Source organism: Panicum virgatum, chromosome 1N (assembly GCF_016808335.1).
Source record: "Panicum virgatum strain AP13 chromosome 1N, P.virgatum_v5, whole genome shotgun sequence".
Classification (NCBI taxonomy): Eukaryota; Viridiplantae; Streptophyta; class Magnoliopsida; order Poales; family Poaceae; genus Panicum; species Panicum virgatum.
In genome coordinates this window covers 44,272,443-44,295,226 of record NC_053145.1, presented here as the reverse complement: position 1 = coordinate 44,295,226, position 22,784 = coordinate 44,272,443, and the positions used below count along the sequence as shown (strand labels likewise).

At 48.5% G+C, this 22,784-nt stretch overlaps 1 protein-coding gene and 1 long non-coding RNA gene across 3 annotated transcripts; both read right to left on the bottom strand.

Annotated features, from left to right (window-relative positions):
* Positions 1-1,588: 1,588 nt before the first annotated feature.
* Positions 1,589-4,355, bottom strand: LOC120655994 (beta-1,2-xylosyltransferease XAX1-like). Its single transcript, XM_039933982.1, has 3 exons — positions 3,852-4,355; positions 3,463-3,756; positions 1,589-3,250 (listed from the first exon to the last, which is right to left on the bottom strand). The coding sequence occupies exons 1-3, from the start codon at positions 4,051-4,053 to the stop codon at positions 2,013-2,015; spliced, it is 1,734 nt and encodes a 577-aa protein (XP_039789916.1). The 5' UTR covers positions 4,054-4,355; the 3' UTR covers positions 1,589-2,012.
* Positions 4,356-7,890: 3,535 nt separating this feature from the next.
* On the bottom strand, positions 7,891-21,357 carry LOC120655993. Of its 2 annotated transcripts, XR_005667786.1 has the most exons (4): positions 20,635-21,342; positions 20,466-20,531; positions 18,680-19,184; positions 7,891-8,282 (listed from the first exon to the last, which is right to left on the bottom strand). It is a non-coding gene; the product is annotated as an uncharacterized LOC120655993 (long non-coding RNA). The 2 variants fall into 2 exon arrangements; XR_005667785.1 differs by having other exon boundaries at positions 18,680-20,531; positions 20,635-21,357.
* Positions 21,358-22,784: the final 1,427 nt, after the last annotated feature.

The following is a 22,784-nucleotide window of genomic DNA, read 5'->3' as shown; positions in this document are numbered from 1 at the left end:
GCAGCCCATCAAGCAAGATTAACAATTAGATTAGAAAATCCACTCCTCTCGAAAATTGGTTCACCGGTTCTCGCTTAATTTCCTCCTCGACTCTGAATCCAGCTCCTTCCTACAATGTTGACACAATGCCAAATCAGATGAAGTTGGTACAAATATCGCTTGCAGATGCACTGTTATTGGTCAGCCTGGTCTTCTTTGGCTTGTTGCTTACGGTGCATACGAGCATGACGGTTTTTCTTTTCCTCTTTTTAATAATAAGGATGCAAACGTGAGGTTGATGTGGAGAGCACTCGATGCATGCCTCGGGCAGGCAGGCAGCACGTATGTTCTAAGCAAAGTTTCCCTGCTTTCCGGTACCAGCAGTGGTGGTTGCATAAAAACAACAACTTGGCTTGGCTTGGCTTGCGCAAGAATGCCGCATCTCGTTCTTGGTAGCAGAGGTCTGGCATGCCTTGCTCCGTTTCTCTTTCACCTCTCCTTCATTTTAAAACACACAAAGCAGTTAAAAACGCGAAGTCTTAGCACATGCCTCCATTTCCTATACATATATTAGACTTTTTGTTATGTGGAAATTCATACTTGCTAATTTCCCCTTCCCAATTTGGTTTGACGATAATCCGTACTTGCTTGCACGATTTTTCTCCGAACAGTTGAATGGCGCCACCATTCATGCATTGCAAGCTGACAAATCAGGAGAGCATATGGACGACATGGAACAAATCAGGAAACAGCAGGGTCATGTGAGTTTGGCAACCGAGTGCCGGCAGGAGGATACAAAGAATCTCCGACCATGTGACGCGCAGCCGGCGTCGACCGTGCCAACACGTATGCTTCTCCTCTCCGCTTGGGAAGTCCATGGCGATGGGTTTTTCTTGAATGACCATGACCATGAATTTCCATCAGGAGGTAGCCGCTGCTGCTGGGTCATCATCTCATTCACACCCGTGCTCGCGAAGGGACTTGCCCTGCACACGCTTGCAAAGAGGGCGAAAGGTGGCCTGCAACTTTTTGCAAGGGTTTGGTTAGGTCCCTGGCCATTCCTTTTCTTTCCGAGCTTCTCTCACGCAGCTTTCTCGCTCATCCGGTTAGCTGTCATTGCTTTCATTATGAGTAGTGTTTTAGTGGGCAGGCAGCTTACGTTCTTGACAGGGGTGTTCTGCACAAAGCATGGATGCTTTTGTTTCCCGGGTGCCCCGTCCCTTTCGCCGCCGGTGCGGCGGACACGTCCCCGGCGGCGAGACACCTCCTCGGTGCCACGAACGCGCAAATGACCAGTGCCGGTGGTCGGGCAAGGGCATCCCGGAAGCTTCAGGAGCAAAGATCCTGCTGCTTACTGAATGTGAAAAGGGCCTTTCTAACTACCCTCCCGCCGAAAGAATCACCTACCTGCTCAGTGCTCACACGGTAAACGGCCATCCCCTTTGGCCGATGCCAGCCAGAGCTGTAGTCAAAGGCCCAAGCATTGGGTGACCGATTTGGTTGCCTCTTGACCTTGGAGCTCACGAGGACCGACGGCTACCAGCCTACCAATAGTCTCAGATGCAGAGGCAAATGGAATGTACAGCTGTAGCACATGCAGAAACTCTACTGCCGGCAGAGCTGTAATCACCAATTGGCTCGATTAACTTATGGACAGTATGATCACATTTGAAGGGGGCAAAAAAAAAGCCTCTTCACTACAATGCCAAGTGAAATGAAGTGAAAAAAACAAAAAAAAACAGAAAAAAATAAACACAACATTTCCGTGTGTATTGTATGTAGTGCACTATCCAAGATGTTACAAACCAAGACACAAACCAATTTACCAATTTGATGAAGCCACCTCACTTCGATCTACCATCAAGGAAAAGAAAGATCCTTGCCCTGATTCCCTTTCTTCCTAGCAGCAGTAGTGGTAGTAGTAGCCTCCGCCCCCATCAATTTTCTCACCCTTTTGAGCTCTGCTCGTCTACGCGTACGTGTGCCCAGGGCTGCAGCTCATTCCGGTTGGTCTCTGACCGAGCTCCTCCCCCCTACTCCTGCAGCTTGTCCAGCGCCTGCAGCAGGAAGGGCCGGAACCTGATGAGGTCGACGGTGACGTCCTGCTTCATGACGACCTCGGCGAGCGCCTGCCAGCCCTGCTTGTGGAGCGCCATGGGGTCCCTGAACACCGTGTGCTCCCGCGGGTACTTGTCCTTGAGGCTCGTCTCCTCCTCGCCGACGTAGTACTCGAGGTACCGGAGCTGCATGCCCCGCGCCGGCCGCCCGTAGAAGTTGGTCGCCATCCAGTCCATCTTGCCCCACGGCACGATCTGCACCACCACGCCCCTCGTCGGCAGGAAGATCTGGTTCGTCAGCCCCGCGCCGTGCACCGCCAGCAGCACGTCCGCCGCGTTCACCTGCGCCGCGAACGCCGGCACGTCCGCGCCGGCCTCCGCCACCGTCACATTGAACCCGAGCTCTTTCGCCGCCGCCGCCACCTCCTCCAGGTTCAGCAGCCGCCGCGTCCCCGCGCGGGAGATGATCAGCATCCGGGGCCGCATGCCGGGCTCCTCGCCGAGCACCGCGGGCCGGTCGCGCGGCAGCGCCAGCGCGCCGCGCACGAACCGGCCGAAGTCCACCATCGTGTAGTTGCGCGGGTTGCGGGTCGGGTGCGGGGACAGGATCAGGTCGCGGTCGCGGTACAGGCCCACGAACCCCGCCCGGAAGCAGTGCACGCCGGCGTCCTCGTCGAAGTTGATCACCGCGTAGTTGGACAGCTTCCGCAGCAGCGGCGTGTACTTCTGCACCCACCACGGCTTGTAGTTGGTGATCAGCAGCTGCACCTCGCCCTTGAGGTGCGCCGCCGTCAGGAACAGCGGGACCATCGCGTCCGCCATGTCGTGGAAGAAGTTGTCCGTGTACCCGGCGACGGAGAAGAGCACGGCCGGCACCGCGTGCTGCTTCGTGCACCGGGGCGCCGCCGCCGCGGACGGGGACGACTTCACCGTCACCTCCGTCACGCCAGGGAGGAGGAAGTCGTCCTTGCGGGCGTACGGCCGGAGCCGCTTCTCGCCGCCCTCGTCGAACCCGCCGGCGCCCGACGGGTTCACCAGGTACACGGTCTTCTGCTTCGGGCTCACCCGGATGTCGCCGGACAGCTCGCACACGGTCGGCCGCGCGTACGGGAAGCCCTCGTCCACGCCGTTCTCGTCGCACGTCATCTTGCCATCGCCCGCCGCGGCGGCGGCGCCGCCATTTTGCTTCTGCTCCCCTTCCCCTTCCTTGGCAGCTGAATTGAGCATGCAAACGCATCAGATCTAGCGCGTCTCCATGAATTCCTACCAAAACTGTTAGCTGGGCGCACCAATTCGGGTCTCAACTACATACAGAGCTTTAAATTTCCGGAAGAATGCTGGTTCGTTACTTCTTCCTGCTTTCCATTTTAAGTTGTGCGAGAAAAAAAAATAAAAAAAAAGAAGAGATCGAGGTGAGATTCCTTACATGGCTTTGGCTCCGAGGCCGCCGCCGCATTCTCGCCGTCGTCCTTTCTTCTCAACGCATCCGGCAAGCCGGGCTCATCGGAGCCCGCCGCCACCGGCATATCCTTTCTCGTGACAACATCCGGCAAGCCGGGTTCTTCGGAGCCCGCCGCCTCCGGCAGATCCACGGCGTCACCTCCGCCGCCGCGGCCAACTAGTGTTTCCTGCGGCGGGATGGCCTCCGTCTCCGGCACTGACGGCTTGGACGCCGTCGGCGGCGAGTTCTGCATCAGGGCGGACGTGTTGGCCGTGCTGGCTGAGGACGAACCGAGCGGCTCCGGTTAGATCAGCGAGGAAGCTCGAGGTGGAGGGGATTGAATCGAACGGAACGGAACGGAACCAAATGCGTACCGAACACGGGGGAGTAGATTGCGAAGAGCTTGGCGAGGGAGACGTAGGTGAGGAGCGCGAGGCAGCAGCCGGCGATGAGGCCGACGCCGAGCTTCTTGGGCTCGATCTTGGACGCGAGGCCCCGCATGAGCCGGGGCGGCAGCCGGCGCTCCCCGCCGCCGCCCGGCAGCTTCGACTGCCGCGAGTAGGCCGTCGACGTCATACCGGGCCCTGCAGCGGCGGCACCTCCGGGATCCCACTGACACAATGCTTGCTCTCCAATCAGAGGAGAGGGGAGTCTCAAAGCGAGGAGACGGAGCGGCGGGAAGGGGAAGGGGAAGGGGAAGGGGGAGACGAGCAGCACTGCGCGAGCACGAACGCGCGGGGAGAAGATCCGAGGAGGAAGATAGCTATGGCCGAAGCATTTGTAGCAGCAAGGCTGGTGGTGCGATTAATTTGATGGTTTGTTGGGGGAAAATGGAAGATTTTGGTTGCACATTTGCCCTTGGTTTGGAGAGGTGGTGCGATTATTCGAGGTGGGGACGTGGGGTTGGGTGGGGTGGGTCGGTGGGATAGGGGTGTCAGGTGTGTGTGGTGTGGCCGTGCGGTAGGCTGCTTCCTAAAGCAAGTTTTTTTTTCTTTTGCTCACAATTTTTCTTAAAAAAAAAGAAGCGAGCATTTTTTGCTAAGCAAGCGACCTGCTTTGACGATGTGCGCGAATGAATGACTGAACTCGGTGGACTGTCATCAGAGCTTCTTTTTCTTTGTTTTTTTTTTGGCATGTGCCCACCTAATTTCTGGAGTATTCTGCATGTGGCTGCTCTACTATTTGGTTGGACTTCCATTTCAAGTTCAAGTTGGGGGTGGGGAAAGGGTTTGTAATAGGATAGCTGCTGGAATCTCGTATGGTGCTTCGCTAGAGGTTCTCTTGGCTCCAACCATGTGGTCGGGATGCAACCAACGCAAAGTAGGTAAAATTTAAAATTGGAACTTGTGAGGGCCTTTTCAGTTAGGTGTGGGAAAGTCGAATGTCCACATCTCTGTGATTCAGCCAAGAAATGTTATCAAACAATTAAAGAAACTTTGGATCGAATGCGATTCTAGGATTATTGCGTTGATGGGAAATGACCGTCATCAACTTACCTTCAAATCACTTGCAACAAGTTACGGCAGCTGCAGCCTAATCATATAGTAGTGTGTTAACGCAAAACCTTGAATTCCACGCATTTTAGCAACAAGTTAATTTCCTCGTCTCACATAATGCTGCATGTAATCAAACAAAGAACAAAGGCCAGGTGCTTTTTACAGGCTGGCTTTCTGTAAAGAAAAACATTTGAATGGTAGTAACATTTTTACAGAATGACTGACAATGCTCAAAACGCAACAAAAAAAAATGCAACAGCAGAAATCACACACTCCGGCCAGAAGCGTATCCGACCTGCACGAGCGAGAATTACTGCTAGTCTAATTATGACAATCTCCACAAAAGCTCGTAGAGAATCTCCTGCAGCTGCTAGCATACAGTATCCGATTCTCAGAATGGTCAATAAATAAACAAAATTCAAAGAAAGCATATTTTTTTCACGTGATCATCAATACGCTTATACGCCTGCAAAAAAATTTGTGGACAAACTTCAGAAGCTGAAATCAGAGCTAGAAAATAATCAGCAGAGGGGCGTTTCGACCAACCTGGAACCACGCACCGTTTCATGGCTCATGGGTGGATCAAATGGATTTGATTGACAACCAGATGTGGACACGGCCATCTTGGTAGTCGGTATTTTTTGCCACGGGAGGCTGGATCGAACGCGTGTTCTGGGAGATGCTAGCAATTAGCAAACGCCCACAACGATGGTCAAAGACGCGTTGGAGCTGCTGGCCGGGAACGGCTACGCTGTCGGCGCCGGCGGCGGTGCGTCTCTAGGCCGGCGGCGGATAAGATCAGGATGGTGGTCGTCTGCAGCAGGGCCTGCAGCTCTAAACAGAGCAAAGGCACACGCTGCTACTGCTAGGGCGCAGTCGGAGCATGAGCAGAAACGGGATGGCGAGCTGGGCCTGGGCTGCACGGTTTCGGCCTCCTGGGCTGAGATACTGCACAATGGTTGGATGGTTGGTTGGTGCTGGGCTTGGCTTGGCTTCCTGCGATTAGCTAGGCGTGCGTGCTCTGTGTGCGTGAGAGAGATGAAATGCGGACTGGGCCTGATAGTTTTCTGGGCTGGGCCAGGCTAGTTTGGGCACTCTGCCCACCGAATTAGATTGGGCTTTAGTTGTTGAGGTTTTTCCATTGTGATTATTATTTGACTCAAAGACTCAAATTCAAATTCGCTGCTTCGAAGTCTAAACCAAATCCAAATCAATCCTGCGGTTATGCTTCAACCTTTTTATGCACAATATTATTTACTAGGAAAAATAAGATTGGAAAGGAAGCATTTTAACTTATTTCTTTTGGAACAAATCTTATGATTTCACCCAACTAAAACAAAAAAAAACAATGAAATTCAGATTTTCTTTGTGACAAATAACATTTGACGGAAGGTTGGGATGCTACACTGTTCGAGCGATTGGATACTCCGAGGCGCTAGGAAGGTTGTCTCTGGCTTTGTCGACGTCAACGGGATTATGTTGCTCCTCGAAATCACGTCGGATTGGAGGAATTGGAGATTAGTTTAGGGTCTTGAGAAATTAGGGGAAGAAAGAGAGGAGTTGAGGACAGAAAGAGAGGCACAGGCAGGGGATCTGGATCGAGAGAAGAGCTGTCATTCTACGTCAGGGTGGAAATTTTCCCCGCGGGGGTAGATTCTCGCAGGGACCCGACCCGAACGGGGCAACGACACGGACTAAATTCCCCCGCGGGGAATGCGGGGCGGGGCCCCGAAATATTAACGGGACGGGGATGGGGATTTAATTTGCCCCGCGTAGGCCCACGGGACCCGAGATGCTTATGGCCCATAAGAAAACACTCAGCCCAATAGCACAACTCTCAGCATTCCAGCGTATATAAGCCAGCTTTCCCTTCTCAAATCCTAATAGGGGTGCCAAGATATAACCATTAGGTGCCCCTCCGACCCTCTCTAGCTCAAAATTTTATACTAATTCTTCAAAATCATATCTCAATTTGAAAAACTAGTACAACATTTTGAACTAAAAAAAATTGGAGGTGCACCTACAGATCACCCATTGCACCTCTAAACCCTAACTCTATTTGATCCCTCCCCTCACTCCTCAGCCGCTGGGACCTGGCGGCGGCCGCCGCATCACTCATCCCGCTCCCGGCTCCCCTCTGGTTTATTAGTTTTCTCTCTCGATCGTGTGCAAAACAGCGAGCGTGATTGCATGACGCGAAGCAAGGGGAGGTGCAGATGCACCCGCAAAAAGAAGAGCAAGCTGCCGCCTCCACTGGATCATGAAGACCACATCTATCGCTGCTTTCTCAAATCTTGCATCCACGTGAGGCGAGATAGTGAATATTAAATGTGTGCATCGAGTAGTTAAGTACTACTCTCCTTGACGTAGCTTGTGCTTGGATCTGCGGCCGTATGCTTGACTCAATACTTGGATTTATTAACTTGTGCTTGTTCTTATACTCGTGCTTGCACCTGTTAACTTCTGCTTGTATTTTTTTAATGAAGCTTCTGCTGAATTTTGGTTGTTCTGAACTCGACATGCGCACAATCTGATTAATCCCACGGGGACCGGTCGGGGCTCGGGGATCCGACGAGGACGTGAACGGGGCGAGATTTCCCCGATTGAAATTTCGGGGCCGGGGCGGGGATCGGAAATTGGGGATTAGGGATGGCAACAGGCACAAACCTGCTGGATTTTGCTAACCCAAACCTATGCCCGCGAACATAAAACCCGCCCGTTAAGAAACCCGTGACCCGTCACGGGCACGAGATTTTGCCCAAACCCATGCCCGTTCGGGTCACGGGCGGGTCGCCCGTCCCCGACAAAAACAGCAAATGCTCCACTGCACTATGTAAAAGAATCACAAGCCACACATTCATTGTACTAGAACTTTCGGCGAGCGATGCGCGCCCTACTGTTTGAACAATCAAATCCAGCAATAGAATCAAAATAATATTTAAGACAACATAAATTCTTCACCCTTTACTATCAGAAGGTAATTAAAAGGCTCCTATTGTCATCATCATTTGACAAACAGACTTACCCTAAACACTTTGTGGGCCCTATCATGACAACAACATTAGAAATTGTGATACTGGAACATGATAGGTTCTATATTTGATTAAACACTGTATATTTAATTCAATATTGTTCAGGTTAGGTATATACATTTGATAATTAGCATATCAACTCTTGTGAGCCGAGTAAATCCAGCATACACAGATAGGATGAGATCAACTCAACTTGTGTGGCCACACACAATCCTTCACGAGTTTGCTGGCTTCAAAACATGCATGATTGCCAATGGGTATGATGCATCAATATTTGCTACAGAGGATAGAGTAACATAAGAGTAATTCAAATGACATTTAGTTATACATATTCGGAAGGTTAGTTTGCTTCAATCGTAATAAGAAAATCAGGTTGATTAAAACCTGCTGGGGTTTGCTCTCCTCCCCGCGCTTCACGGAGAAAACAGGACGCGTGTCGATCAGCGCTAGCTCTGGATGTTTTGCAAAAAAACCCTCATTTTTATTTAAATTTCAACTAAATCTAGCTCGTCCGATCCCTAAAGTTACGAAGTTCATATATTTTCCATTCAGGCCCTCAAGTTGATGTTTATTTCAACACAAAGAAGAAAAAATTCGATGAGTTACCGTATTTACAAACACACCCCACTAGGAAATTTTACAGCAAGCCCCTCCCGCAGCCCCAGAACCCTAACCCCATCTCCCTCCTCCCCGTCTCCCCGCGCCGCCCTCTCCCTCCTCTCCTGCTCCCCGACGCAGCCATTCGCGCGCTCCCGCGGGATCTGGATCAGATCTGGATTCGGCGCGGTGCAGGGCTAGGAGGGAGGAGGGCGGCGCGCACAGAGGCAGCCTGCGGCGTAGGTGGATGCGGGCTGGAGGTGGCCAGCTAGCCGGCGCGGAGGTTGCTGGGAGCACCCATGCGCATGGATGCAGGCGGAGGGGGCCGTCTCGGAGGCGGCAGGCGTGGAGGTGGCCGGGAGCTTGTGGCACCCGCGGAGGCGGGCGGGAAGCGGCGGCGGTCTTTGAGCTCGTCGCGGTCGGACTCTTCCTCTCTTCCGCCTCCTCGATCCCCATCACCATCCCCACAGTTGCAGAGCCCCGCGCCGAGGTCAAAGATCTTGGTAAGATCCGCGACGTCCTGGCGGTCCGCGAGCCGCGCGGCCCCTCGCTGCAGTCACCGCCGCGCTCCGGGTCCGCCTCTGCAGCCCCGACGACCATGAGCCCCTCCGCGCGGTGCTCACGCTCAAGCGCCGCCTATGCATCGAAGCTGGCGTCAACTGCGTCGAGGAGCCGCTCGACCCCGCCCTCGCCCTCGCCTGCGCCGATGACCTCGCACGACTCGGCGGGGTCAACTCAACTCCACTGTGAGCTTCAACTAGGCCAGCCCGCTCAGGTGACGCCCCAGCTTTGACCTTGTAAGATTCGAGCTCTCCCTGTCAACTCTCTTACAATCTATGCTGATTTCAATCAGTTTAGATTGGATCTTGCCTGCTCCATTCTTCATGAAGCTGATGATTGTTGCGGACAGATCTCATTAATTGGAAATCCTGGTCTGTTTTAGTTGTTTGTTGTGGAATCCTCTCTCTTTTCTTTATCACTCACATGGTTGCTTACGAATCCTATATCATTGCTGTCATGACATGGATAAATGTAGTCCTCTTCAATGCCCTTGTTATATATATAGCAATATTTTGTTACATTGAAAGTATGATTCACTGTTGCAGGTATACCTATATATGAACAAAGAAAACAAATATGGGACATCTCTGTGCTTTATGTAGCACCTTAGTTTTTTTCCTTTGCACAGCAGATTGGTAATTTGTTGTCCGAATTCACAATCAGGCCTCAAGTGGAAGATTGAAGGAGGACGAAGCACGCAAATACTTTCAGCAGCTGATAAGTGCAATAGATTATTGTCATAGCAGCTGATAAATGTAGTAGATTATTATCATAGTAGATGGTTCGCAAGCAATGTCTCAGTGGCGATAAATACGCGAAGGAACCGTTCTACAAGATGTGGCTTTCCGCACATGGATAGTTTAATGGGAATAGCTTGGAAACCATTTTTTATGTAAACACATTTCTGATATTTTATAAGAGGTATATTGCACTGACTGGCTTTTTTCAGGCTCCATTTTGTTTGCATTTGCATCTGGTTAAATATATTAATGCCATTTTGATTAAAATAGAAATGAGTTGTGATGTTTTCTGTTCAAGTAATTGTTCATATACATGTTTGGTCTGACTACGTAGAACAGAAGGCCTACAATTAGGTAGCCATTGATTGTCCTAACTAGCACATACATGCATTATATCTTGCAAAATATATTTGAGATGCTTGTCTGACTTTTAATTTGTTCATTGTTGCCTCATCTGTTCATGTGTTCTGGTATCTATTTTGTCATTTAACTAAGGATAGTCTCCATTTGGAATGTAACTTCATATTTTACTTTTGTTGCAGTGCAGACTTGTAGAAAGCTATTGAGGTGAAAACTATGCTTTTGGCAGCTGGTCAGCATGATGAAATCGTCAAACTTGAGGTGCATCAGTTCTGTCATTATTATGTTTTCAGACCAAAATGATTATAATGTTCAATACCTTAACCTGAATTTAAATGACATAATAAGAAATAATATTACCATCTCCTTTATGGTTCATCAAATTCTATTGAGCTACGGTTTTGGTGATCTCTTTCAAATTCGTTGCTTGGCTACTTTCATATTTAGTTCCTTTTCATCATTGTAGGGATGGATCATCAAGGAAGCTTTTGGGAAGCTGAAACTAGAGCACGTTGTGATTGGGAACGGACAGTAGTTTGAACAAGAAAGAGTAAAAGCTTAATGTTCTAGAGGTAATACTACTGGTGTTTTTAGTTTTCTTTAGATTCGTGGCACCAAACTGGACAACATCAAAGTGAATACAAATGGGAAATCATTGTCACTGGTGATATGCCTTTTCCATCTTAATGAAAGAAGGGGAGCTGCTGGCGCTGCTTTGGGATGAGCAGGCTGAGAAAGATAGGATGTTCCTGACCGACATCAGCGGCGATCTGTTGAAGCTGATGGATCTACTAGAAGATCCTCATGAAATCTTCTTGTAATTATGCAGGGCATATCTTCTCAATTACCCTTCCAGGATGAGAAAATTCTTATTATCAGCATCAATAGTTTGAGCAAGGTAATCAACCCACCAAGTTTCCTACGTTTCTCATGTCTGCAACCAGTTTAAAGCTGCACTACAAGCCTCAATTCGGCATCTGCATATTCATGGATAGAACTGGGAGTCAAGTAGTATTTAGCTGCATGTGTACAGCTCATTGTCTTACGTTGACCTGTGTTATGAGTTGGATGAGGCGTACAACTACCTTATCTTTCCCATATCGCATATTGCTAATCTTTGTATTTGCAGCTTGTGAATCGATTGTCACAGGAAACCCTCATGGGAAATGAGTCAACATTTCTTCCTGCACTTTCGGATGCTTTTAAAAACCAGAGCTCGTATGCTCGCAAAGTTATTAATCCACTCCCACTTTGTTCTACAGATTTTTTTTTTGTTCTACAGATGTCGTCTTTGATAAGGCACTATCTTTTTTAGCACATGTTCTTATTGTACTTCATTTCCTCAAATTTACCTGTAACAAAAGGATGTAGAAACAATTAAGTGGTCAATTATTTAGGCCATAAAGGAGCATAATATGTAGAAGTTGGACTTAGCTTGAGCTTATAAATTTGTCAGCTAGAGTTTGTTCGTTCAATGAAAGTCCATGGTAAGAAAGACCCTAACTGAACTATGCTGATGAAATATCTGTCTTATGCTGAATCGGTCTGCAATTAACATGGGAAAAGCCAATGAGCATGGTGCACGCCTCGAGTTTCAATGCCACTGCAGCGTGGTCCGGCCAATGCTGGTGCTTGGGTAGGCACAACAGCCCAGCTCGGACACAGCATGGACCGCTGCGGCCTGGAGCAGCAGGCAGGCAAGGCAATGGGGGCACATCGCGGTGGTTCGGACCCGGCTGGTGGCAAGAGGGCGGCGCGACAATATGCTCCTAGTCAAGTTCGAGCTCCAGCCAACACGCCGGATATGGGACACCTATGGAGTGTACTCACATTGTTCAAATGCTAGCATACTAATGATGTATTTATTACCATATGTTGTGATTTTGTGTTGAATTTATTATATATCATGCATACTGTAACGAACATGGCACCATTTATGCCATTTCGAGTGATTTTGGTGATCGAATGACAACACAACACTTGGACTAATATGATTGTTAAGATGATCATTCTCAGGCTTTTAGGTTCAAGTGATGACAAAGAGAAAGAGAAAATAGGCGTAGCAAGGCCCGAAGGGCAGCCCCTACGGGGGTTCCGCTACCCGGTTAGCGGACGGGGGTCGAGGGGGAGCCGCCCCTCGCGGGTCTCAGGGTAGCGCCCTGAAAGCTCTTCGGTCAGTAGCACCGGAAGAACCGACGCCATGGGCATCGGAGCATCCGATGGTAGTCGGAAGAACCGACGCCATGGTACTTTGGTGCAGAAGGGAGTCGAAGCCAAGTCAGCCTATAGGCACCGGTTGAACCGACGGGTCAAAAAGGGGCATCGGTGCATTGGCCGTCCTTTGTACCAGAGACGATGTCAGGTGCCCAGGAGAAGTGTCTTCAGCACCGGTTCAACCGATGGGGCATCGGTGCATACCACCGGTGTAATGACGTCAGCGTCCAGGAGAAGATTCCTTCAGCACCGGTTGAACCGGTGAGGCATCGGTGCAAAGCATCGGTTCAACCGGTGGTCTCTGCGTCAGCCATCAAGAGTCCAACGGCTACTTCGTGTTATGAGTGACCGGATGAACCGACGCTACCCTGCCAAGAGGCATCGGTTCTTCCGGTGGTACGCAGATTTTCAGCTAACCGTTGGAGCAACGGCTACAAGACTTGGTGGCCTATATATACGCCTCACCCCGGCCATTTGAAGATTGCTGGAGTTGCTGGACATCCCACACACACCCAAGAACATCTCCAAGCCATACAAAAGCATCAAGATCATATCCTTAGCCCTTAGCACACTTTGAGAGTGTTGTGTAAAGGATTAGCTCTTAGTGAGTGAGTTTGCAAGGCTTAGAGCCTTTGTGCTGTGGTTCATTAGTGAACCAAAACAAGAGCTTGGTGCGCCGGCACCTTGGAGCGTGGAGCTCGCCGGCAACGTCATCGACCCTTCGACTTGGTGTGGAGCGGCGACGACACCTTTGTGCGGGGGACGTGGAGACCCCCATCCTTTGTGGAGAAGCTCCTTAGCGGAACCCGGGGCCAAGGTGACCGTGATTGTGTTCACGGAAGAGACTTGGTGGCCGAGTAGCAATACTCTTAGTGAGTGCTACAACAACGTGGATGTAGGTGTGCCTTTGTGGCTAACCGAACCACGGGATAAACACCCGCGTCAAGAGTTTGCTATCTCCTATCCCGCTCTTTAAGCTTCCGCATTTCATTCTAGTAATTTGTATGCCTTTACTTTCATAGAATATTCTTGTGAATGAGATTAATTCTTTAGATGTGAAGAAAATTGAAGATTTGGAACTCATTCGCAAGATCCTTCACTCACTTAGAAGGCCGGACTATGATTTGGTGACAACAATTCTTTATGAGAAAGATCTCACCACAATGACACCAAATAAAATCCTAAACAAGGTGATAGCCCATGAGCTACGTCATGATATCAAGCCAAGAGCGCCACCTTCTTCACCAACACAAAGTGCACTTGCATGCAAGCAAGTCCAAAAGTTGAAGAAGATGGCCATCAAAGATAGCTCAAGTGATGAGGAAGAAGAGGAAGCAAAAAGCTCCTCAAGTGATGATCAAGAGCCAATGCACCCCAACCTCTACGAGCATGTAAAGAAGATGAACAAATGCTTAAAGGAAATCAACTCAATGGGGTATTTGGTCTTCCTCAAAGATGGGCCTCACCATCAACTTATGAAGGTTGAGAAGAAGTTCAAGAAGAACAAGCAAATGAAGGAGAAGAAGCTCAAGCATGAATCATTTGCCATATTTGGTGAATGGGTTAGTGGTGGTGAAGAATCAAGTGCTAGCTCAAGCGATGAATCAAGCAAGAGATTCACCACCCACACCAACTTCGGATCATCATCAAACACTTGCCTTATGGCCAAAGGTATGGATAGCGATGTAAGTGATGATGACTCCGATTCTCCTTCAATTGATAAACTTCTTGACCTTGTTCATGAGCATCAAAAAGTCATTAAGAAACAATCAAAAGAAATTAAAAACCTTAGTGCTCTCAAAGATCTAAATGCTTCTCTTGCTACAAACTTTGAAAATTTGAGGTGCAAATTCAATTTGCTTAGCAAGGAGCATGAAGAGCTCAAACTAAAATTTGAGAGCATTAATGATACTAATGACTCTTTGGAAATGAAGCAAACTATCCCTTGTGCAATTCCTATCTCTAGGGTAGATGCTTCAACTTCTTGCATTGATTTAATTGATAATTCTTGCTCTAACCCTTGCAATGAGAAATGCAATGAGAATGTTGTTGTAGAATCATGTGATGATCTCATTGCCAAGGAGAATGATGAGCTCAAGCAAGAAGTGGAAAGGCTCATGAAGGACTTGTATAGATTGAAGGGCAAAAGCATGAAGAGCAATGTCCAACCTTCTCAAGATAACCGTGAGAACATGGTGAAGAAGCTTGAGAAGGGGTCCACCGTGACTTGCTCTAAGTGCCACAAAGAAGGCCACAAGTCCAACAAGTGTCCTCAACCAAGAAAGAAGCTTTCGGATGAGAAGAACAAAAAGAAGCTAACAATCAAGAGTTCTCTTATCTACACCAAGCCCAACCGGAGGAACAAAAGCAATAGCACCTCCTATGTGATCAAGAAGAAAACAAATGGCAAGGTGGTTGCCCACAAGGTTGGGAAGCAAGAAAGGAGTTGGAACCGCCCCATTTGGGTGCCCAAGGATGTCATCATCAATATGAAGGGGCTTCAAATGGTGTGGGTTCCAAAGGAGATTTGAAGCCCATGGAATAGCTTCGGGAGATTTGGAGGCTTAGCTCACAAGTTGAAGTGAAGGTTCAAACCATAGAAGCTAAGTTCACAACTTGGACATTTGATTGCCCAAGTCCCCCATGGTAATGGTAGCTAAAAGTTTCAATTCAAGCATCATGTAGCTCCATTGCTCTTGCTAGGTTGTTTGCATTGCATCACCTAGTGTTATATTTGGTGGGTTGCTTGTGTCATGACTCTAACCCATGAGCAACCTACATGGTTTGATAAGTGTGTAGAAAGCTACACAAGGTTACCCTTCATGGTACATGCATCTCATAAGGTATGTATTTCATATGTGTACCATGAACACAAGCTATAGGGTAAACTTCCTAATTGTGTCAAAATTAATGTGCATACGTTTGCTTGGTGATTCAAACACTAAATGCACACTTTTAGGGGGAGTTCATCCTATAGGTTGTGATTTTTGAGACTAACATGTTTTCTAGCTTATCTTTTGTAGTCTCACGTGGAGTTAACACTCTAAGAGAATGTTTCTCACGATCAATGTGAATAAACAACTCTACAAGAGTGATTAGATAAATTGTGCTTCATGCATATTGAGTCATGCTCTATTGAACTTAAATGCTCATATCTAAGTTCATAGGCCATGTACTCATACATTTGCTTAACCTTGGTGTACCAAGTGCTTCTTGTTTAAAGACTTTCAATTGATTGCAAGTCACTTTCTTTTAGTACATGCAAGGTAAACAAAGAAACCCCCGGAGGTATGTAAGGTTCTAAACTAATTAAATTGGTATCTTTGTCATATCCTATTTACTTTAGAGCTACCTCCGTGCATGATATGATCTAAGCTTTCTAATTATTACTTCTAGTTGTGCACTTGATTTTCACATTATCATTTTGTGCACATACTTATGGAAAGCTTAGCTCATGTCATGCTAGTTTCGTGATTTTGTGATCCACCATAGTATAGTTTTCAATTGGTATCTTCATTGATATCATACAATTGGATCATGAATCATGAACTAACTCCCTAGGCTACTAATCTTCTCTTGAGCTATATTGTTTTGCAAGACCTTGTTTTTAGGAAAAAGACCTTTTAGGTGATTTGATTCCAAAGGGGGAGAAATGTGGATCAAAGCAAGGTATTTTTCTCAAGGAAAAGAAGTATATCCCAAAGGGGGAGAAATACCTAAGTGAATCAAGTCATGAGGGAGAAGTATCAACATAAGGGGAGGTTCAAAGGGGGAATCATGGTTTTAGGGGGAGGCCAAGTCATTATTGGATGATGGTAAACATCCAAGCAAGCGTAAGCGGTTCTCAATTGATTTCAATTGGTATCTAGTGGTTAAATTTGTCAATTTTTGCAAATCTATGCTTGCTTTGATTGTGTTGTCATCAATCACCAAAAAGGGGAGATTGTAACGAACATTGCACCATTTATGCCATTTCGAGTGATTTTGGTGATCGAATGACAACACAACACTTGGACTAATATGATTGTTAAGATGATCATTCTCAGGCTTTTAGGTTCAAGTGATGACAAAGAGAAAGAGAAAATAGGCGTAGCAAGGCCCGAAGGGCAGCCCCTACGGGGGTTCCGCTACCCGGTTAGCGGACGGGGGTCGAGGGGGAGCCGCCCCTCGCGGGTCTCAGGGTAGCGCCCTGAAAGCTCTTCGGTCAGTAGCACCGGAAGAACCGACGCCATGGGCATCGGAGCATCCGATGGTAGTCGGAAGAACCGACGTCATGGTACTTTGGTGCAGAAGGGAGTCGAAGCCAAGTCAGCCTATAGGCACCGGTTGAACCGACGGGTCAAAAAGGGGCATCGGTGCATTGGCCGTCCTTTGTACCAGAGACGATGTCAGGTGCCCAGGAGAAGTGTCTTCAGCACCGGTTCAACCGATGGGGCATCGGTGCATACCACCGGTGTAATGACGTCAGCGTCCAGGAGAAGATTCCTTCAGCACCGGTTGAACCGGTGAGGCATCGGTGCAAAGCATCGGTTCAACCGGTGGTCTCTGCGTCAGCCATCAAGAGTCCAACGGCTACTTCGTGTTATGAGTGACCGGATGAACCGACGCTACCCTGCCAAGAGGCATCGGTTCTTCCGGTGGTACGCAGATTTTCAGCTAACCGTTGGAGCAACGGCTACAAGACTTGGTGGCCTATATATACGCCTCACCCCGGCCATTTGAAGATTGCTGGAGTTGCTGGACATCCCACACACACCCAAGAACATCTCCAAGCCATACAAAAGCATCAAGATCATATCCTTAGCCCTTAGCACACTTTGAGAGTGTTGTGTAAAGGATTAGCTCTTAGTGAGTGAGTTTGCAAGGCTTAGAGCCTTTGTGCTGTGGTTCATTAGTGAACCAAAACAAGAGCTTGGTGCGCCGGCACCTTGGAGCGTGGAGCTCGCCGGCAACGTCATCGACCCTCCGACTTGGTGTGGAGCGGCGACGACACCTTTGTGCGGGGGACGTGGAGACCCCCATCCTTTGTGGAGAAGCTCCTTAGTGGAACCCGGGGCCAAGGTGACCGTGATTGTGTTCACGGAAGAGACTTGGTGGCCGAGTAGCAATACTCTTAGTGAGTGCTACAACAACGTGGATGTAGGTGTGCCTTTGTGGCTAACCGAACCACGGGATAAACACCCGCGTCAAGAGTTTGCTATCTCCTATCCCGCTCTTTAAGCTTCCGCATTTCATTCTAGTAATTTGTATGCCTTTACTTTCATAGAATAGTTTCTTGATAGGAAAGGCTATAGGTTGCTAAACTCTTTTGGGATAGGGGTTTTACACTAGAACAACCTAGTTGCACATCTAGATAGCTTGTTTTAGTTTAAGCTTTGTGCAAACTAGTTGGAGCCATAGGTCTAAGTTTTTATTAGTGCCTAATTCACCCCCTCCCCCTCTTAGGCTAGAGCACCCGATCACTTTCACATACCATTTGTCACATTTCATTGCCGTTTACTTATGTTTAATTGCACATTTTATTACTTTTGATTTACTTATATTTGATTGTTTAAATGGTAGGGCGCGCATCGCACGCCTAATGTTCTAGTACTTATGATAAACCAACAAACATGCTGAAAATAGTACAGTATACTCAAATCAAATCATGTCAGAATATATTAACATTGAGTGATCAACACATATAAAATTGCTATCCCGATTCCATATAGAGGGAACAAGATAGGTTAGGTTCTTTATAACTGAAACTTCTATAACTGAAACTAAAGGAGGCACGAGCATGGCCCTTATTATGCATCACTGGCCACAAGTATTCTTTTACTGTACTCAGCCTCAAGTGGATACAAATTAATGCCAACAGGAGACCAAAATAATTACTAACAATCTCAAGTTGTAACGAATTAGTAATTGCAATTAGGCAAACAATTAGAACAAACAACAGAAAGGATTACTTGTCATATCCCATGAGTTAGCTCCAAATAATTACTATTTGCTGTGGCAAGAAGTTAATCTCACCGCAGGTGAATTTGAAATCACACAAAACTAAATTTGATATGTTGCCTATTTCACTGAAACAGATGCAGGCAAGGACTTCATTAACATCAAAAACATGAGCAGTGTGAATCACAAATGCAGGTTAGCGATTAGCATTGATAGAAATAATATTCATCTAAGCAGTGTATATATGGGGGTAGAAGCTTACATGTATTTTGTTATATCAGAGTAATGCTCTCTGATCAGAAAAGGTTCAGACTGCTGCACTTTGTTTTTTTTTTGGTATACAAGAAAGAAAGAACAATCCCATACAATGCTCAGATGGGCAGTCGAAGACTAATCTTTTTTTGGAATTTAGAAAACATGGAGTATCTTCAAATTTAATTGAGTAACCAATGGAACCCTTGTTTTTGGCTTCTAGCATTTAAGTCTTGCAACCTGCGGCACAGTTTTAACAGAAAATTGAAAGCTTCACATAAGCATGGAGAAAGTAAAGGAAAGGCTCATCAGAGAAAGGAGGGGCATGTTCAGTTTTATTACTTTAATCAGATTCTTCAAGAGAAAGAAGAAGCATATCAATTAATCTGTTCCATTACTTCGCACTGGAAAAAGAACAAACATTTAGCTGAAAATCAAAGTTTACCATCCAGATGGGAAAATCACACCAGAATTTAAGATGATTTAATTAACAAAGTGCATGCTTTACTGCAGTCCTGCAAAACAATTGCACAAGGGTATTAGCTGTTTTAGTTATTTAGAATAAAATAAACCCAAAGGTACGGTCTGCTTATGATATTTTAGTTATTAGGATAAATTTGATTGCATGATCAGATATGTATCATCAAACTATCAAGGATGTAATATCTAATTAGCATTGCAAATTCAGTAGAAAACCAATCGACAAGTCCTAAAAAAAATTTCTCAAAACTTTCCAGATCTATTAAAAATGAACTATGTTCTACATTCACACAAAAATTGATCAAGTTGAATAAATAAAATTAAATTTACTGTCACTTTTAATCTATTAACCCAGGTAGATCGACATGGATATCCAGCAGCCGAGCGATTCAGTTCAATTTTGGTCAAGTGTGTATGTATGTGTGCTCGAGGCATATAAAACTGTATTAAACAATTGCAACTGATCATGCAAGTAGCAGAACTTTCTAGAAACAGAAAAGCTAGGTGGGTATAAAACTTTGTAAGAGTATGCATCACATAAAATTTATGAAGCTGAGTCGCAGAACAGTATGGACATAGAATATGTTATACATTAAAGATGGTGAGCTGCTCTAATCTTGAGATGTAAATCTCTCTTCCACTTTCAGATGCAACGGCATTATCTATATTATATTTTGGTACAAAACTTCAGTTCAAGTGCACTTGCCTTTGGATACCACCAGATAGACAATTTTAGCTAGTTTCCATAATGACAGGTGTTATCTATACATTCTGGCTCTTTTTTTCCTTGAAAAGGTTGGCTGTTGGCTTGGTTTGGTTGTTTAGAGGAGCTGACGTTTAGCAACCAGCTAGTTAGCACGGCAAATTTTGAAGGCACCAAAGGCTTTAGGTGAAGGACACGTGAAGACAAAGCTAGCGACCGTGTAAATGTTAGAAGCTAGCACTATAAATTACAATTTTTTACCTTCTCACAAACTTTAGCACTGTTGTTTTACTATTACATTTTCGTGTTTTGTGGCATGTCAATTATTATCTACGGCATTAGATGGGACACCTGTGGTGCCGACTATTGGAATTTCCATTGAGGAACAGAAAACAGAGCGCTTGAGGCGTGTCTGCATTAGTGATGCAAGTACTCCGGGATTTGATTTCTAGCAGGTACAAATCCCTGATGCAGATAAAACATAAATCTAGAAGCAAGGGATTTGATTTCTATCAAACTTGAACAATGAGACACAACTACAACCTACAAATTTACATAACCAGATGGATGAATGGAGAAGGGGCACATGGCGTGCTTGAGGGGTGATTCTTACCAAGCAGACGAACACGGTGTAGACCTCCTCACGGCAACAGAAGCAGTCGTCACCACCGCACCATATCTGCAGGAGGAGGAGGTTCCAACGGAGGAAGGAGTCAAGGGGAAAAAGAACGTGATATAGAAGCAAGCCGAATCCAGGAGCTCGAACTCAGTCCCCCACTCACCTGCTTGCTGGAGCTTGCGGCGCGCGCACCACGGGTTTCTGGAGGCTAAGCCAGATCAACGGTGGTTGAGGTCAGACTTGTTCAGCGGGAGCCCGCCTGATGATGGAGGCGGACTTGGTGAGCTGCGCCGTGCCCGGCGCGACTGCCGTGGAGGAGGGGATGGCGCTGTACGTGGCGCTGCCGATGCTGTGCGATCTGGCCAAGGAGATGCACCGGCGGAGTGGGCGCGTGGGGGTGGATAGCGGAGCAGAGTGAGGACGAGGAGGTGGAGGGGGAGGCCGGGGGCTAGGAGAGCAGGAGCGGCCGGATCTGGATCCCGCGGAGCGGGCGGCAGCCGCGGAGAGTAGGTGGAGACCGAGGAGGTCGAGCTGAACCTTGGCCGGTCGACGCGGACGCGGAGGCGTCGAAGCTGGGGAGGAAGCGTAGGGGGGCCCGCCATGGATCTCGCTCGCATGACGGGGGACAGCGAAGCTTGTGCTCGCGCGGTCGAGTTGCCGCCGGAGAGGGTGGCAGGGAAGAAGAACATGAAGAGAGAAGTAGGAGGGAGAAGAAACGGGGGAAAAGGAGAGAGAAGGGGCGTGGCTCTTATCTCGGCGGGAAAGGGGCCGGGCATCGAGCACCGGGAGCACGCCGACGCGACGGGGCGGTCTCGGGTCGGGAGCGCAGCGGAGGACAGGGCGGACAGGCGCCGTGCTGTGCACTGTTCCGACGGGGGGTACTGTTTTGGCGTGCCGAGGCGAGGGAATCCAAGCCGGATCCAAGCGCGCGCAGCTGGAAAGGCCCCGCCTCCGCCGCAGCTGCGCATCCGGCCGCCACTCTCTTCCCCCGCCGCAGACAGTCGGGCTCCACAGTCAGGCGTCCCCACCGATCAGAGGATGGATGAGGCCACGCCGGGTGTGCGCCGCTCGCTCCCGCCGCGTCGCCTCCCGCGCTGCGCTCCACCCCGGGCCTATCCACCCACGCACTGTACGCCCGCTCTACGCTAGCCGCCGCGAGCTGCTGTCGCCGCCAGCCGGGCTCCACCGAACGCCGGGTCCACCGAGCAGCGAGCGCGGGCGCGTAAGCGCCCGCTGCCACCGCGCGGAGCGCGCGCTCGCTCTCGCGCCGCTGCAGGCGCGACGCGCGGCGTGGCAACATGCATCCCTGCCGTACCCACGGAACGCGGAGCTGCGAGCACCAGGCAGCAGCTATTAACAATTTTGATGCAATCAACATATGCATAGATTAATATACAAGCATAATGCACAATAGTACAACACAGAATCAATAGTTCCAAAATCACCAATCATGAACACCATAGTTTATAGGCTAATTTTGATAGCAGCATGGGAGGCGCAGGAAGTAGAAAAGAGTGAGCAGGCGGGAGGTGACGAGGCGAGGGAGAGCGAGCTGCAGGTCAGCAGGGAGGAGGGCAGGAGGCGTGCCGTGCGTGCGCACGGCGAGCGGCGAGGAAGGGGGCGCCGGCGTGCCTGTGTTGTGCGCACGGAGCCGCCACCGCAAGAAGCCTGGTCGCCTGGATGTGCGGCTGCTGAGGGTGGAGAGGAAATGGTTAGGTTTAGAGTTTGGGAGGGTTGTGGTCTCTTATATACTCTCTATATTGGGCCATACTGTTTGGGCCGAGTTATGGGCTAGAACTTGGAAGCCTGAAATACAGCCCAGTATGAATATTGGTCCGGGTAAAAAAAACCTATGGGTTCACGGGTTCGGGTTCTATGGTCCCAGACTCGAACCCGCAAACCTGATGGGTTTAGTTTTTTTGCCCATTAACAAATCCACGAGTCGAAAAATCATTCCAAATCTGTGCCCTAATAGAATAAAAATCCATCAAATTTCAGATTTCGGATACCCGTTGCCAACCCTGTCCGAGATTGGGGCGGGGACGGGAGCTGCATCCCCGCCCCGTCCTGCCCCGTTGCCATCCTGAATTCTACGACCAGTCGACTATAGATGGCCATTTGGCCCGATACCCATGGAGGCCCGATGCCCGGCCCATATTAGCCCGGCCCGAGCACGGCACGGGCCCGAATATTATTGGGCTCGGGCCGGCACGGGCACGATAGCCGTGCCGTGCTTGGGCCTCAATCCTGGCCCATGGACACGTCCAAGCACGGCCCGAAAAAACCGGCCCGATTGGCCCGATGGGCGGCACG

Coding starts and splice junctions, on each gene's coding strand:
- LOC120655994 (XM_039933982.1), bottom strand. CDS start 4,053: ATGACGTCGACGGCCTACTCGCGGCAGTCGAAGCTGCCGGGCGGCGGC. Junction 3,757..3,851: donor AATCTACTCCCCCGTGTTCG/GTACGCATTTGG, acceptor GTTCGTCCTCAG/CCAGCACGGCCAACACGTCC. Junction 3,251..3,462: donor GGCCTCGGAGCCAAAGCCAT/GTAAGGAATCTC, acceptor TGCTCAATTCAG/CTGCCAAGGAAGGGGAAGGG.